The 17,645-nt window shown below is 38.0% G+C and overlaps 1 protein-coding gene across 5 annotated transcripts in view; it reads left to right on the plus strand.

The window, feature by feature from the left end:
- Ccser2 (coiled-coil serine rich protein 2) overlaps positions 1-17,645 on the plus strand; it is a 120,290-nt gene that overhangs the window by 46,302 nt on the left and 56,343 nt on the right. For all 5 annotated transcript variants that reach the window (XM_051206859.1, XM_051206862.1, XM_051206864.1 and 2 more), the window contains exon 4: positions 13,429-13,519. In XM_051206859.1, the coding sequence (XP_051062816.1) occupies positions 13,429-13,519 (91 nt within the window). The remainder of the gene's footprint in view (positions 1-13,428; positions 13,520-17,645) is intronic.

Below are 17,645 nucleotides of genomic sequence, written 5' to 3' on the forward strand. Positions count from 1 at the left end.
GTCTCCCCAAGTTATCAGCTTACCCTCCCTCTTGGGACATCACCTCTTGATGGATTTGTCATCTGCTCTCAGATGTTTTTGTTCATCTAGTGGTCTCTGGATGTCCTGGTCAGAAGTTTTCACTCATGTGGTCTTTAGGGCAAATGCTTTGAGGCGGCAGAAAAACCATTATCCTTTTAAAATTAGCATAGATAAATCCTATGTGAGGATGTAAGTATGTATAAACAATCTCCCTTTATTTATTTCGTTATTTGCCAATTAAATATGTGATGGCATCATTCCATAATAGCTTGACTCCATGTATAGCAAGAGATTTTACTAACATGATTAATATTAAAATTTCTGAAATTATTTCCTAGCATAAGCAGGACCATTATTAACATTTAACTGTAATGAGAGTCCTAGAAAGGAAATATATAAAATGCTAAATAGTTGTTGTTGGTTTTTTTTTTTTTAAATCTTCGGGGCCTGCCACCCAGTTTCCAAATAAATACATGAAATCTTATTCTTACTTAAGAATGCCCACCCTTAACATGGCTTGTTTCTAGCCAGTTGTTCTGATATAAATTAACCTGTTTCTCTTCCATGTTTTGCTTCTGGGATTTTTATCTTTTTTCTGTTTTCTGTTTTTTTTTTTTTTTCTTTTTCTTTTTTTAATTTCCGTATATGTCTTTCTTCTTTCTAACTCCGTGGCTGGTTGTGTGGCTGGGTGGCTGGCCCCTGGTGGCGTCCTCTCCTCCTTTTCTCACTTATAGCTCTTCTTTTTCTCAGTCCTTCATTTCTCCTCTTATTAATTCCATCTGACTGGCAGCCCCACCTATTTCTATCACCTGCCTAGCTATTGGCCATTCATCTCTTTATTAGACTAATCAGGTGTTTTAGGCAGGCAAAGTAACACAGCTTCACAGAGTTAAACAAATGTAACATAAAAAATGCAACACATCTTTGCATCATTAAACAAATATTCCACAGCCTAAGTGAATGTAACACACCTTAAATATTCTACAACAGAGCTGTTTGACAAAGTTAAGTTTCAGATAAGATATAGTGGTGTTTTACTGGAGTTTCCAGGGCCCCCTGCTGTGCCTGGGGCTGTGTTCTGTAGCTGGCTAGTTAGGGAGAGGCATTGTGCATGCCTGTATTGTGTTTTGGGCACAGATCTTCCCATTCCTGACAGCAGAGAATGGTCCAAGACATAGACAGCTATATTTTCAGATATCACACTGATGTTCATTCACTATTAATTATGTGTTAGATGCTTGGAATACTGTATAAAATTTATGTTTAATAAAGAATAGGCTCTTGTGAGCCTCCTTAAACTTTCACCCTTGCCAGAGTCTGACCTTTTATCAGACCAAGAGAAAGAGTAAAACCAAAAAAAAAAGAATCCTTTAACAATGGTGATTAACTCTTAAAGATTTAAACTTGTCTTTAAATTTAAAAATTGGTATCTTTAAGATTTAGAATAATCTTAGTTATGAGTTTAAGAAGACTTTCCTCCTAGGTAACAGGATATTTAGAAGTACCTAAGAAATAATCAGAAAATATGAAGTACAAAACAATTGGATTTTTCCATGCAAGCATGAAAGTACCTATTTAGTCAATAATGTAAGAAATAAAATTGTAGAAATATCAAAGCATAACAGTTTCATGAAGAAAGAATTTGCTCAAAGGCTTTAGTTTTCACTACTTTCTGAAAACAATTTGATGTAACACGTTTGCAGACTGTATTCAAAATAATTGCAGGTGGAAAACTTCAAAATAATCTAATTCTTACTGATTGCCCTTTTGCTTAAACTCTTTTTGGCCTCTAGGGGGATTTAAGCAACATATAATTATCATTGTATTTTTTCACCATATTATCTAGAAAAATATTCTTTTAAAATATTTTATCTATCTATTTATTTTTATATTATGGGCACATTTGTCTGTGTGAAGGTGTTTGATTCCCTGGAACTGGAGTTAAGACAGTTGTGAGATGCCATATGGGTACTGGGAATTGAGCCTGGGTCCTCTGGAAGAGTAGCCAGTGCTCTTAACCATTGAGCAATCTCTCCAGCCCACCCAGAAAAAATAATCAAAAAACTTTATTGATCCCAATTTTTTCCTATTTTTCCTTTAAATCTGTCCCAATCATGTTTACTTGACTTTTAAATTTTTGTTATGTTGTACAAAAATTTATATTTAAAAATGAAGTTTACCAATGAAGACAATACAAAATTTCTTTATCTTACTAACGTTGTAGTGTGTGATTGGATAGAAGCATAACTTGACCAGGCAACCATCTATTAGGTATGCCTGATTTTAAACAAACTTTGCTTTTAATTACTTGTTTTAGGCTTAATCTTCAAAACACAGATAAAGGACAAAGCTTGTCTTTTTAAATAAATCATATTTGTACTTAGTATGACTACAACAACTTGGCTTTGAGTATATTAAAGAATTTGGTAATTTATAGGGTGACCATTAATTTGCATGTCTTGAACAAGTTAGTAATTTTTATAAGATTAGCATTTTACAGTTTTTGACAAACACCTCTGAGTTAATTTTTGTTAACCAAAGTATGTTTTCATAACCTTAGGGATTATTATCATACAAAAGTCGATTCTAATCCAAAATATCTTGGAGATTTGCTGTTGCCTCTTTCATTTAAAAAGAAGATATAATAATAAGCAGAGGGCTTGTTAGGACTAAGAAGTTCATAGGTGCTGTCCTTTACCGGTGGTAACAGCCTCAGCTGTTCTGGCTTTCCTCCTAGCAGGGCTTCTTCTGGTGTTTGGAATTCTAGAGACAGAGGTGCCAGTGGTCCAACATTACTGGCGTGTTTCAATAAGATTGGAGTTTATCTATCTATCTATCTATCTATCTATCTATCTATCTATCTATCTATCTATCGGTTGTGAGCCTAGCCTTTTAATAGCTGAGCCCTATTTTTATTATTTTCAAAGCAAGTTACTCTACCTAATGTTTGTTTGTTGTCTCTGCATCTGCTTCCATCAGTTGCTGGCTGATGCCTCTGACGACAGTTGGTCCAGGCACCAGTCTAGTCAGAGGAGACGGCCAGTTCAAGGCTACTTATCCACTATTGCTAGGAGCCTGCATGGGATTGACCTAGGTACTTGGCATACTTGTTACAGTTATGTAGTTTGGTCTTCTCATGGGACTCCTAACAGCAGGAGCAGGGGTTGTCTCTGACTCGTTTACTGGCTTCTGGGACCCTATTTTACTTGGGTCACCTTACCCAACCTTAATCCATGGGGAGGTACTTAGTCTTATTGCAACTTGATATGCCATGCCTTATTGATACTCATGGGAGATTGCCCTTTCCTGGATGGAGAGGGTAGAGGAGGGGGTTGGGGGAATGTGAGGGGAGGGATTGAGAGGGGGGTCTGAGAGGGAAGGATCGTGGGGAGGCTGCAATTGGGATGAAAAATAAATAGAATAAAAAAGTAACACCTGAAACAGTGAAGGCTATTAGCTTTTTGAATAATGTGGCTGGTAAGGCCTTAGCTCATAGAAATAATGATAAAAAGCCTAAAGAAGTTATTTTTTTTTTCACTAAATAAAATGCAGATAATTGACAGGTTACATTAACATGTTACTTGGTATTTATAAAAAGAAGACCCTCGTTTTAAGATTTTTATAAAAATACCCCAAGAGTATTGCCTAAATTTAATGCTTTTATAGTGGCTCCTGAAAAGAATAAATCATGCTTACACACAAATTTTCTATGTGTCACAAAAAATAGTGTACCCACCACAAAAAAGATTGTACCCAATCTAGGTTATACAGCTCAAAAGTCTAAACTCCCCACAACCCATCAGCTTTTATTAGATGTTTCTTGGCCATTGAATATTTTAACACTGAAATTTTCTGGTTGATAATTCATGGTGGTCTCGGGGAGTTTATGTTAATTAGGTAGCTTAGTTCTAGAGGCTTGCTATGCCAGAAGGACCAAACACTGAGAAAAGGGTTGCTTTGAGTCATGTGTTAGGCTGGCTTCTGGGAAAAAAGAAAAAAATGCTGGAGGCAGAGCTCAGTCATGTGGACAGTAATTTAATCAGTGTTGACTCTCTTAAGACAGTCCAACAAAACCCCGGACACTGGGTCGTGGGTGGCATCTTTGTTAATAGTGCTGTGTGTGTTGTTGTGTGTCAGTGTGCCATGGAGATGACACGTACTGGTTTCATTTGGAGAGCGCACGGAAGCTTTGAATTAATGACCATCCCAGACCTTGTCTTATGTGGCTCTTCTTTGGTGTCTGTGTGTGTTCATTTTTTGACCATAATTCTAAATATATTACTTTCCTGAAATCTTTGCGTTCTACTTAATTGTCAAATCCCAGCAAGACCTTTGAGAACCCTTCAGCCTGCAGCCAGTATCTCAAGTATGGTTTTGTGTAAGCCTATGCCCTGTAACATTTTGCCTAACTATAGATAGTATCAAAAATCATTGTAGTTTGTATCAGGGAAAAGTAGAATTTGGTATACCAGCCCTGACTCAACCAAAAAAAAAAGTGTTTAATGAAGAGAGGCTGAAAGGATGGTGGATGGGATTGGTTCCTTTAATTCTTGGATGAGTTCCTTGTCATTTGTGCTGTGAAATTATAGTGTCACAATACTCTATTCCTATAGAGATAGATCTTCTGGGTAGAACATGAAAGGCAGAATAAAAAGAAATGAAGTATACAGTCCTTGAGTTATCTTCTGTAATGGAAGCCATATGAAAGTGACTAATTTAGAAGTTTTGGTTTTGACTGCTTTGTAGTGGAAGAGATGTTAGGGTTGATATAGGACCTAGCTGATAGAGCTTGTTGCTGAGCAATCATGGATGTCTACATAGGATTCAGAAACATAACTGGTTATTTCTGAGGTAGCACTGGACTGGATAAAGCTGCTAGACAGTGACAGATGGGTTAGATAAAAGCTATTGGAGAGTTTCTTTACACGAAAGGAAGCTGTCTTTGTCCAAGTACGGAGTGGAAGACCCTAGATAAAGTGGTTGTGTTTCATGTGCATTTCATGCTCAACTGTGATATTCATCTTTTGAGACCTTAACAAGGTCTCGCCTGGTAAGTGCTGATTAAGGGGTCCACTTTGTATAATGTCACATCTGCTATATAAGTACTTCTGTGAAATCAAGCAAAAGACAGATCTTATCACATATTGTCTCAGCTCTCCGTGAGTCTTAAAGATGCCAAAAAAAAAAAAAAAAAAAATAGTAAAAACAGGTAGGGGTGGGGAGAAGGAATGTCAAGGGGCTAGTTTTTGTAAGGACTGCTATTTGTTGAGCAATGGTATGAAAATATCAGACACTGATCGGCTTGAAACTGATCGTGTGTGTGTGTATTCATGTGTGTCTATCCTCCTGCCTCACCAGCCCTGGTTCTCAACAGGGCTAGCTGGCCAATGAGCTCCAGGGATCCTCTTATGTATGCCTCCAAAGTGCTGGGATTGCAAGTGTGCACCACCATGCCTGGCTTTTATGTGTGTTTGCTGGGAATTCAGCTTACAAGCATTTTACTGAATGAGCTGTTTCTTCAGTCTCTAAAACAAAGGTCTTTATGCTGCTCTATTGAGTACACCAGTGGGTGTACAGCCAAAATTCCATGATGGTTCTAAAACATTAAAGGCTATAAACAAGTCCCTTCTGCTCTTCTGTGCTTGGAACAGTATGAATCTTAGAAGATACTGATTCTTTTATCTACTTTGATAACTTGTATTTGATTTTATTTTATGTATATGGGTATTTTGTGTATACATACCGCGTGTATGCCTGGTGCCCTTGGAGGTAGGAAGAGGTGTTGAATCTCTGTAACTAGAATTAGAGATGGTTGTGAGCCACTATGTAGGTGCTGGGGATTGAACACAGGTCCTCTGGAAGACCAGCAAGTGCTCTAAACTGCTGACCACTCTCTGCAGCTCCTCTTTGTGTTTTGAATTGATTTCATATAATAATTTCTCTGGCTCATATTTAAATTCCATATTTGTTTATTTGATTCCCCTTCTTGGACTTTGAAGATTTTTAATGAAGTAGTCTTTCTTCCAGTTCAGTTGTTTCCTCATCTATAAATGGAGGTTTCTCCCAGCCACCAATTCCATAATAAACACTCAGAGGCCAATGCATCTCCCTGATCCTACCTTTTTTTCTCCATATCTTTGTTTGTGTTTCTTGTCTGGCTCTATTCTGCCTGGCTCTATTCCATCAACAAATAAAAGCAACACATATTGACATCCCACATCAATCATCTTTGTTTTCTGTTATTGAGATACTATTGGTTTGAGGTATTGCTCTAGTATAGTGTTGTCTAACACCTATATTAGGGGATTGAATTTTCCTTGAGTATGTGCTAAGTTTTATTTAGTAGACACCATGCTGGTCCTTTTAAAAACATAAATTCGGGTGTCACTATTACTTGAGATTGCAGATATATGTGTGAGGTTGAATAATGGCCAACCAAGAAAGCATAACCACTTTTAGTTTCCTTGTTTTCAGTTTCTACTTCAGTTCTGCTTCAATTTGAGTTCTAGAAAGTTTAGCTGTCACTATAGTATGCTGTTGCTTACTGTTATATGCTAGGAGAAGGCTGACATTCTGGGTCTTTCTTTGAGTCTTTGCACTGAGTGTTTTCACACACACTCATCTATTCTGTAGCCTACTTTCAACCCTATACTTATTTGCTCTCGTGGATTTTTGTTTTCCTTTTTTTACTTCTTCATTGACCCTTTGAGTGTCAAGAGGAAGGTAAGGTAATTTTATTTGCTGTGGTCTTTTAGTATACATAAAGTATTATAGCACTAATCTAAACACTGCCAACTCAAGGCCACATATTTTAATTAAGTAATGAGATACAATTTATAATTTTAATAATGATAAACTACTTTAAAATAAGCATCCCAGGGCCAGTGAAATGCCCAGGGTGACTAAAGGTGCTTGCCACCAGCCTGACAAACTTTTGAGTTCAGTTCCTGAGAACCCACATTCTGGAAGGATAAAATTAATCCCACATTGTCCTCTGACCTCTATACTCATCCTGTGATGAGTAAAAGTTTAAAAAAACATTCTAAGCCAGGTGTGGGTGGCTTACACCTTTAATCTCAGCACTCAGGAGGTAGAGGCAGGCAGATCTCCATGAGTTCAAGGCCAGCCTGCTCAAATAGAGCGAATTCCAGGACAGGCTCCAAAGCAGTACAGAGAAAGCCCATCTCAAAAAAACCAAAACCAAACCAAAACAAAAAATCCAAAACAAAACAAAACAAAACAAAACAAAAAATATCCTAAAGGCAATAGAAAAAAAAAATAGAAAGGAAAAAGACCTTTCGGGAAGAATAACAGACCAGATCTCATTTGTTTCAGTAATTACTCAATATGTAAATGAACTAAATACCTTTAGTAGGGTTAAATCTGATTTAAAAATAATAATCTAATCATTTGTCCTTTATGACCCAGCCTTTATGTATAGGGGCAGATAGACTGGGGTATAAGAAGGGCTATTGATGAACACATGCTGACCTGGGTTTCTGTGGGTTCTTAGTCACCAGCTCTTGTAGAACCTGCTTTTGCTCTATGGTCAGTGTCTCCTTCCAGAACTCAGTTACCCGCTAGCCTAGACTTTTCATTGTGTCCTTCATGGCCTTTAAGTTTGTTTCCCATTTTTTCTTCGTGTCTATATTTCACTTTCAGGATTTTCTTTTGATGTATTTATCTTTAGATAATTGCATTAAAAGTTAAAAATATATTTCTAATATAATATGGATAAGTTTACATTTATCAGATAACCAGAGATTCACTTTGTAACCTCTAGTTAAAAGAAAGCTTAGGTTGGCTGTTTAATTAGAGAAAGTACTTTTCAGAGTAAAGAAATTCCTAGGGATATTAGGTATGGTGACCTATTCCTAGAATCCTACTACTTGGGAGAGTGAAGCAAGAGGAAAATGAGTTTCAGGCCAGTTTAGGCCACATGGGGAGACTATTGTAAAGGGGACACACACACACACACACACACACACACACACACACACACACACACACACACACAAAGATGAATAATTAGATCTTGGTAAAGTCCAGTTCATAAGAAGGCAGGGCAGTGTAAAGGTGTAACTTAAAATGAAACTTTTAAACACTAAGTCAAAACTCACAGCAGTAGAATCATCCTGTCACTGACTCTACTTCTGAGCACAATGAAATGCAAAGAAGACCTGACGAAATGCTCATAAGAGGCCCCAACAGAGGGCAACAGTGAAGGAAGGAACTTCTGGGACTTCTGTAACTCAGTAACAGGGTCTTACACAAAGAGATGCTGCTAGGAAGTCATGCTCTTCCAGCTCTGTGAAGAAAAGCAAAGAGCTAAAATACACATCAGTTCCAGCAATCAAGGGTACAAGTATCACTTCCATCGTCACTGGTCTCCCACAGAGAAGGCTTGGCCTGCTCAGCTCTAACATGGCCTCCAGGTTGTAGCTAGACCTTCCCATGAGGCTTATGAGACAGGTGGAGAAGACTTTACCTTAGAGTCATTTCTGTCTTTGATTGTCATGCCTGTGTAGAGCCAAAGAACAGTCTTGCCTTAAAATAAGGGATGCAGATGCAAAAATGGGGATTCATTCTGCTTTTAGTTACCTTGTGGGCCTAATTAAGAAGACATGGTTTTCAGCTAATTTGACAATGAATGAATGGACCTCCTCTACCCTTAATCAGTATTGAGTTATTTGTTGCTTATTGATGGGGAGATGTCCTGAGAAATATATTGTTAGGCGATTTAGTTGTTTTGTGAATGTCATGGAATATACTAAGGTGGCTACAATTTCATCAGACAGTATAATCTTAGGAGACCACTGTTGTGTTAATGTATGTAGTCTGCCTTGGCTGAAATGCCTTATGCAGCATATACCTGTTGAACAAAGATTTGGCCAATACAATACAAAGTTAAAATTTTTATTTTCAGATGACATCATGGTTTATAAAGCAAATCTCATGGAATCTTTGAGTAGTAACAATTTTTAAGTTTTCTAAGTACAAGGTAAATATGTAAATATTTTATTTCTTCTTGTGCTTGTAATTCCCATACTTCTCAGGAGGACCAGGTCAGATCTATGTAGTGAGACCCTGTCTCTAAAGGGGGGAAAAAGGCAAAAACAACAACAACAACAACAAAAAACTAATTTGATAGCTAGGAACTAGAATTAACAAAAATAGAATCTTAAAATATACCTAGGTGTACATCTAATAGGATGTACACAGGGTATCTGAAGAATAGAGTTGAAGAAAGAAATGAAAAGAGAGTTAAAGAATGCAGAGTTATGTAGTGTTGGTGGGGTATGAGATGCCATGACATTATTCTACACTTACATGATGTGTACATTTAGAATAATACCAGCCAAAACCTTATGTGAATAGAGACAGGCTCAGTTATACACAAGGAAAAACAAACTACATAGTTTGAAAAGATTAAATAAAATTGCAAGAATTACACTACCTCATTTTAAAGATCTGTCTGTTAGGGCAGTATCAGCCAAGAGTGGTCACACAATTCATTGGAACATGATGGCAACGTCAGAAAATACAAGGACACATACTTTGACAGATGTGAAAAATCAGCTCAGAGGAGAAAGACTCCTACCTTTTATGCACCAGACACTCTTAGCACACAGATATGCATGTAACTAAAAAGTGGAGTTAATAAAACCAAAGCAGGAGCTGGTAGAAGCAGACTCCAATGGGTTCACAGGGAGAGACTGCAGCAGGGATGTGGACCCTCTCCATGCACATGACTTCCTCTCTTTCTGTAGTATGTAGTGCTTACCCTGTGCAGATAATGGTGAGGAAAATTACACTTCATTACTTTTTTCCTGGACCTCACAGTAGTAAGACCCAGGAATATTGCTGGTGTCATTCTGAGACAGTCATTAGTTTAACATCTTCCAGTGCTCATTTATTTGTTGATGACTCCCATGCTGTACATCTTTTTGCCCAACAGACCTCTATATTCAGTTGTCTGCTAGAGACATGTCTCTTCAGAAATGGAATAGGTACATCAAAATTATTGAGTTCTAAAACTTTGTGTTCAGTTTTTTGTTTTCCTACTAAAACCAACCTTCATTTTTGTGTGTGGGGGCGGGTGTCAGTCATTGTCTTCCTTCCTTCCTTCCTTCCTTCCTTCCTTCCTTCCTTCCTTCCTTCTGCACTTTTTCTTGTATTGGGTTCTTTTTGACACAGGGTTTCTCTGTGTAGTCCTGGCTGTCTGGGTACTTGTGCTGTAGACTGGGAGATCCCCCTGCCTCTGCCCAAGTGAATCAGTTAAAGGCACGTACCACCACCACCCAGCTGGTTCTTCACGTTTTATGTGTTAGCTATTAGGCATCAGTTTTTAAGTATCTGGTTTTTAAGCCCAAATTCCAATCTTACATGGACTTTGCTTGTTATGTTACTTTGATGTTATGTGTCCACTCCACAATGTGTATCAGAACTACTTTATTGTCACCAGCACTGTCAGGCTAGTGTATGTGTCCTATGGATTCAACAGTAGCCACAACATTGTTTTCCCAGCCCCCACTGATACCTGTTTTCAGTGTTAGAGCCACAATAACATTTCTTTATTTCAAATCACAACCTCTCAGTTCTTGACAATTTTTTATTCTTCTTTGCCTATGTTCACCCTGTTGTAGAATAGTTCTTCATATGTGTTGGCATTTTATTTGTGAAACTATTGGTAATATGCCAAGTGGTAATATGCAAGGCCAGGGTTTACATGAACTTCCTTACTGTCAATAAGAAGAAAACTTTTATCTAATATTGAATTTTACTGTTAAATAAGTCTAATAAAAGCAGTATGTCTTTACTACAGAAATATCAAAAAGAATAAGAGCATAAGCATGTATGATCTCATAGAATGGTTTATTATTCCCTTTTAAATATGTAGACATTTGTGCATATTTAATTCACTCCTATACTTTCTCCTAGATGCCTCTCATTTCACAGAACATCTTAACATAAAACTAGACAGATTCCAGAAATAGCATATGTAATGATTTGTGCTAAGCATTAAATGTTGATACTTCCTCCTCCCCCACTAATAAGACTGTCCTTTTTATAGTCTTATAGGCTTTAGTAAATCCTCAAGGTTATATTATGATTTTTCTATTACTTTTTCATTATAGCAGGCTTAGACCCTGTTTTTAAGGTTATTTGAAAAAAAAAAAAACAAACCTTTTCATTATAAAACAAATGTGTAATAAAAGCACAGATAAAGCAATTATAGTTTAGATATAATTTTTTCACATTTATTTACTGAATATGTGTGTGTGTGTGTGTGTGTGTGCACATGCATGCCTGTGTATATGTGATAAATCATGCATGTGTATGTGCATGTATACCATAGTACGTGTGTAGGTCAGTGGACTGTGGAAGCAGAAAACTAACTCCCATTAGCAGGTCCTATGGCTGGGGTAAATACCATTTCTGCTGACCCTTCTCAACTTTTGTGACATGTACAGCATTGTTAGGCTAGATATTATTTTAGCAGTTGTTGGTAGTACTGCTTTTGTTGATTGGGTGTACCTCATTTGGCTCTGCTGTGGACTTAGAATACTATGCTCTGGCCTTAATTGTCATTTTTGGTTTGGGACACCCAGTGCCATCTAGTTTGATAAGTACTCAACTTATCACAGCCAGATTTTTTTAAAATAGAGGATTGTATATGATTTTTAGAATTTAATTAAAATTAATTAGATTACTACTTTCCTGTCCTTCTTACCAGGAGTTAAGCTCCGCTAATCCATGCCTTCCACTTCTTGAACCCTTGTTACATATACCAATACCTAATACATATACATGGGTCAACAGAGAAATTTATCTTGCTGAGTCTATTTAATATTGCCTGCATGTATATTTTTCTAGGGCTGAGCACTCAGTACTGGATAACTAATGAGGAGTTAATTGATTGGGCTTCTTCAGCTATGGGTGGGATCCTGTAGGACTGCCTCCATCTGCTTTGGAATTGTCAAGTTCTTGTTCAGGCTGCCATGTTGTTGAGATTTCATAGATGTAGCTTTGCTGTCATAGCTAGAAGGCACAGCCTCACAGCAAACTTCTGGTCCTCTGGCTCTTAGAATCTTTCTGCTCTCTCTTCTGTGATGTTCCCTAGGCCTTGGCTGTAAAAGTTGTGTTGTGGTATACCACTTCTGGCTGGTGTCCATGGCCAGTTGCTTTCTGCATCTTTGACTAACTGTGGTTTTCCGTAATGGTCTCCTGCTTCAAAAAGAAGCTTCTTTGATGAGAGGTGAACTATACTTAACTGTGGGTGTAAGATTAAATATTTAGGCCAGGAAGTGGTGCCGCACGCCTTTAATCCCAGCACTCAGGAGGCAGAGATAGGTGGATCTGTAATCGAGGCCATCCTAGTCTACAGAAAGAGTTCTCGAACTCTTGGAAAAACAAACAAACAAATAGCAAAACAAAAAGTAAGTATTTAGAATGCAGTTAAGAGTTACACTGGTCTAGGAAAGTGGCAGAAGTAGCTCTGCTCTAGTCTATAATCTCAGGGGGTATGTGCAGTTGGTCACAATACCAGGCATGATTCCCTCCTGTTAAGTGAGTCTTCAGTCCAATTAGATGGCTTGTGGTTACCACCAAGATATGAGTGCCACAACTGTTCCTTAGCTTGCCATTTTGGGCTTCGCAGTGGTTCATAAGCTTCACAGCTGGGTAGGACCATTGACCATTGTCTGTTGCCCTCCTCTAGCAGATCACACAATCACCTTGTACTGTATAGTACCTAGTCCTCAGGAAAGAAGCATTTGGGTCAGTTCCAGCTTAAATCCTTTGAGTTCTGTGTCCACAATGCATGGTGTCTTTAGCAGTAGGGATTTACTTCCAGCTTTTAGAAGTAACCAAGGGCAACAACAGTAGAAATCTCTTGGACTCTTGACCAACAACTTGAGTTTCTCATTCCTGTACTGGGGTTTTTGTTAGCTAGGGTTCTCATGGGGAGTGTTGATCACTGCAAGTGGTGCAACTTCATTTAAACTACATAATGTATGTGTAGACATATACTTGCATGTGTTATATAGACAAATGTAAAATAAAAATTGCCTATCTTCTTTCGAACATGCTAGTGTTATTTCCCCCTTCTCCTTCTTGCTGCTTTTGTATTAACTTCCCTTTCTTCCCCTGAGTTAAAGGTCTGTATTTTTCTCATTTTTCCTTTATCTCATTTGCATCCTACTGTTTTCCTTCCTCAGCTGGGGGTCCAAAATTCAAAGTTAATGTACAAATGAATTTTTAAAAGTACTTTTAAAAATCAGAACTATTTTATTCTTACAGTACAAATACTGAATAAACCAAGTTATTATATGATGATACTTTCAAAATGAATGATTTTATGTGTCCTTGGGTAAGGTCATATTGTTTTACCACTTTTATTCATAGGATATTCTGAATAATCTTGAATCATGTGACCTTGAGGATGATGATCTTATGCTGGATGTGGATTTGCCGGAGGATGCACCTCTTGAAAATGGTAAGTTAAGATTGCTAAGTCTGCAGATGTATGTGTGTGAGTGGCTGGGTTGTAACCAGTTTAATAACTGTTAAGTCAAGACTGGGAATCCATCTCTGTTGGTGTAAGAGAGGTTTACTTGTTACATGTTTAAAACCTGATTATGTGGTGGGTCTTAAATATAATTTTGTATGATTCAGCAACATTGTATACCTTTATCTAAACATGGTGTGTGTGCGTGTGTTTGAATGCCTAGTTTTTCCTCACTTTGCTTCATTCTAAATTCCAAAAGAAATCTATTTAGAGAAACACTTGTTTTATAAAGCATTATAATAGTATTAATTTGATAACTATTTTAAGGTCAGTTCTGGGAAAGTAATCATCTTCTGAATGAAGGTGACTCCTAATTTTAGTCTATCTTTCTCCCTGTGTTCCCATAACCAGCAAGGTAGAGTTTTAGACAATCTATATGCAAAAGGACTCTTGTCCTCAGTGGTATAGCATATACAGGGTTACTATATTAGGAACTAGTAAGACAGCCAGAAACACTCTTAGGATCAGGGTTGAACTGGGAATCCTGCTATTCTGGAAATAATGGCTCCAGAGATCTGAGGATTTCCTGTCAGTACCCATTTGTGTGGTGTCCCAGGCTTCCCCAGAGCCAGGGAGAAAGTACAAAGAAGGGAAAGAAGGGGTGTTTTTTTTTTTTTTTTTTATCCATGGTGCTAGGACAGTGAAGGTTTTTCAGAAACTGAGTATGTTTGTTCTAAATGTGCTTTCTTCTTACCACCACATCAGTCATATTGCCATTGGTTGGACTTTTTTCTTTTAATTCCATAAAAAGTCCTCTCTAACAGTCTGCAGAATTAACATGTATTTATTTCCCTGATTCATGAATTCTGAATTGCCTGGCATGACATAATGTATGAAACTGTGAAGATTACTGAGGAGTTTAGTATTTTAGGATCCGCACTACTTTGGGTTGGTTATTATTATGATAAATCTCAGAAGTATAACAGGGAAAGCAGAAACTCACAGCTTAGGCTTAAAATCAGGACACTCATTTTAACCATGCTCTGCTGATGACAGCAAGTGTTTTGACTACCCCACTGAAACCACTCACAACAAGCAGGCCATGACTGAGCCTGGATTTACCAATCTGTTAAGTGAAGCACTGAGGGTATTGGTCATTGTTATTGTAGGAGTAGAGACTGTTAGACTGTCCTGTGGTGCTTCTGGCACTTGGGACACTTCTGCAACCAGGATGGAATTCCAGTCCCAAGAAAGAAATCATAGCCAACACTAGGAGGAATAGAAAGCTGAACTGCCAGGCTTAGGGTTAGTGCAGGGAGATTATAAGGAGGGCGCTTAGGGAATCACTGTTTTTCTAGATCTATGGAACAGGATTCCTCATAACACTATAGCAGTTCAATGGGTGATGGAAAACATAGTTGCTGTTGAGAAGTCTGAGTTAGTGACCTGGGAGACCAAGTTAAACACTGCTGGCACACAAAGGGAAAATAAAATGTAAACCATTGAAAATGACTGACCATTTAATAACAAGACCTTATGGTACAGGAGATGTGACATGTTTGATCGCATTTTATTCTTTTTTCAAGACTGGTAGGGAATGGTGAGGGATTTCCCTCTTTGGGATAAGTCACATCATAGGAAGTGTGTGTCACTTGATAGGTTACTACAACTTCTCTTTGGAAATATTATTCCCTTTTTGAGCTGATAGACAAAGCGCAGATCAAACCAGTCTTATAACTCAACTCAATTCTAGAGCAGAGCCTAGCTACTCTCACGTTAGACAGATGTGGAATCACAGAGAAGCTGTAGGTCTTTGAATCCTTTGTTGCATTCTCAGGAGAAATAGTCAGGGACTCCATTAACATTGCACATATGGTACAGATGTTTTCCTAGGAGAAAACAAACAAATATTGGCTATTTTGAACTAAAAGGACACCAAAAAGAGCAGAGTGTGGGCCTAAAATTAGTTCTGTCAGTAGGGACCCTAGTAAAGTAGTACTTATTACCACTTTAGAAAGGTAGAAAATACTTTTTAGATCTCTTTGGGAGATAAGAATGTGGAGGTACTGGTAGGTTAGGTATCTTTTAACATGCTGATGACTGTTGGTTTTAGTGCTTATTGGCTGTTTTCCATTTGAAGTAGTTTTACAAGATTAAGAACAGACTGTATTGGTTGGCTGAGCCCTCAGGTGTTTCAGCTTCACTTATTCTGCCAGTATTATTGGTGTTTGTGCCCAAGAAGATGGGAAAATCAGTGAGACCTTCCATTTGGATTTGGTTTGGGTACATGTTACTATGACCTCATTAAAAATAGGTGGTCCTTTGTTTTAAAAATAGTTCGTTGGGTAGCATGTATATGCATGTATGTGGGGGTGTATTTTCTTGTCCATGTGTATCATTGCAGAGACTAGAGGTTGATGATGGGTGTGTTTCTCTATTGTTCACTTCCTTATTGTTTGAGACAGTGTTACTTCTGTGAACCTGCTGTTCCCCATGTAGCCTAGACTGGCTGGCTGGTCATTGAACACCAGCATCTTCTAGTCTCCACCCACCCACCTTGTGCTGGCGGGTATAGGCACCCAATGCCAAGCCCTTTTTTTTTTTTTTTGTTTTTTGTTTTTTGTTTTTTGTTTTTTGTTTTGTATGGGTGCATGAGGGTTCTGGACTGTGGACTTCTTGCTTACAGAGTAATAATTTTTCCCACTGAGCCATCTCTCTAATCACTTTCTAGATGATTTTAAAGAAGTCATAAGGAAAGTGCTTATTTGATAATTGCATTTTGTGCAGGTCTTTTTGTCTGCTATCCAGGGGAGGAAAGGATGTGTGTTAGTCTAATGCTTGCTGAACAGTTAAATTCTAGGATTTGGGGGTGTTCACTTCTGAGTGTTTTAGTGGCCCTTGGATGGGTATGTAACAGTAATGATGTTTAGGATAGTGGTATAGTTTATGTATGTTAATAGAACATTCTATCACTTACTGGTAGGTACATAAAACATTTTCATACTGTAAGTACTGTAATATATTTGTAAAGGAGACTGAGAAGGGGCAAAGAAAGACAGAATACAGGTCAAAGGACACTTGAGTACTGAAAGAGGATATAAAGCCAAGTGTTTTTCTGATTTTGACTCTGTCCTTTTTTTTTTTTTCTTATTTTATATTGGGTAAGTACACAAAAAATGTAGTTGATAGTGAAAGTGAAACAAACTTGTGAAACTCCATGGCTTTAGAATGGCTATTCTAACTGTATAGAAGTTCAAAGATCCATGGAGTGTGTGTTTGAGTGGCTCCCTTAATCTAGTTGTGCAGTGCTTTTATTTGGGAGTTTATTACAATAAGGTGTTTTAGATAAAAATAAAACATTTGCAAAGCTCCTTTAGGTTTTTGGAGAAGCTTATGTAGAGTCAAAAGTAAGGCAGGCAGTCAAGTGTTCTACTTCCCCTAAGAACACTTTATTAATTGCCAAGTTTTCTTTTTCTCTCCCTAATGTCTTTGGAAAGGAAAGGGTGTTCAGAGACCCAGTGTCCCTCCTCTGAGTGACTGGGGTAGAGTGTCTGTCTGCTGTGTAGGATATTATTTTATTCTAGCTCCATTCTGCTTTGTTCTTTGGCTCATCCCAGATCATCCCAGAAATAATGTTTTTATTTCATAGAGGGTGAGTGTAATGTGTATGGTTTTTCCGCCCGCCGCCGCTGGTCTTGTCCCGCCGCCACGCCACCAGCCCCAAATAATACACAGAGACTCTGTATTTGGTACAATACTGTTGGCCCTGTTACTTGTTTCTTATCGGCTAGCTCTGCCTTAATTATTAACCCATTTGTGCTGATCTATGTATTTCTCTTACCGGGGAGCCGGCGGCATACTGCTTTCTTCAGACTCTCCATCTTGACTCCTCCTTACTATTTCCTATTTCCTCCTTGTCTCCTAGTCCCTCCTATCTTCCTTTCCTATTGGCCAACAGTGCTTTATTATTAACCAGTATGAGAAACATATATACATAATTGCATCTCCCATCAGGTGAGGAAGACTGGGTAACATTTGTTTAGAGTCTTGTGCATGCTTTCTGATGGTGTTCACTGACCCTGACGTTTGCAGGGAATTTAGCTGTCACCTCTCC

The sequence above is a fragment of the Phodopus roborovskii genome, unplaced genomic scaffold (assembly GCF_943737965.1).
Source record: "Phodopus roborovskii unplaced genomic scaffold, PHOROB, whole genome shotgun sequence".
NCBI lineage: Eukaryota > Metazoa > Chordata > Mammalia > Rodentia > Cricetidae > Phodopus > Phodopus roborovskii.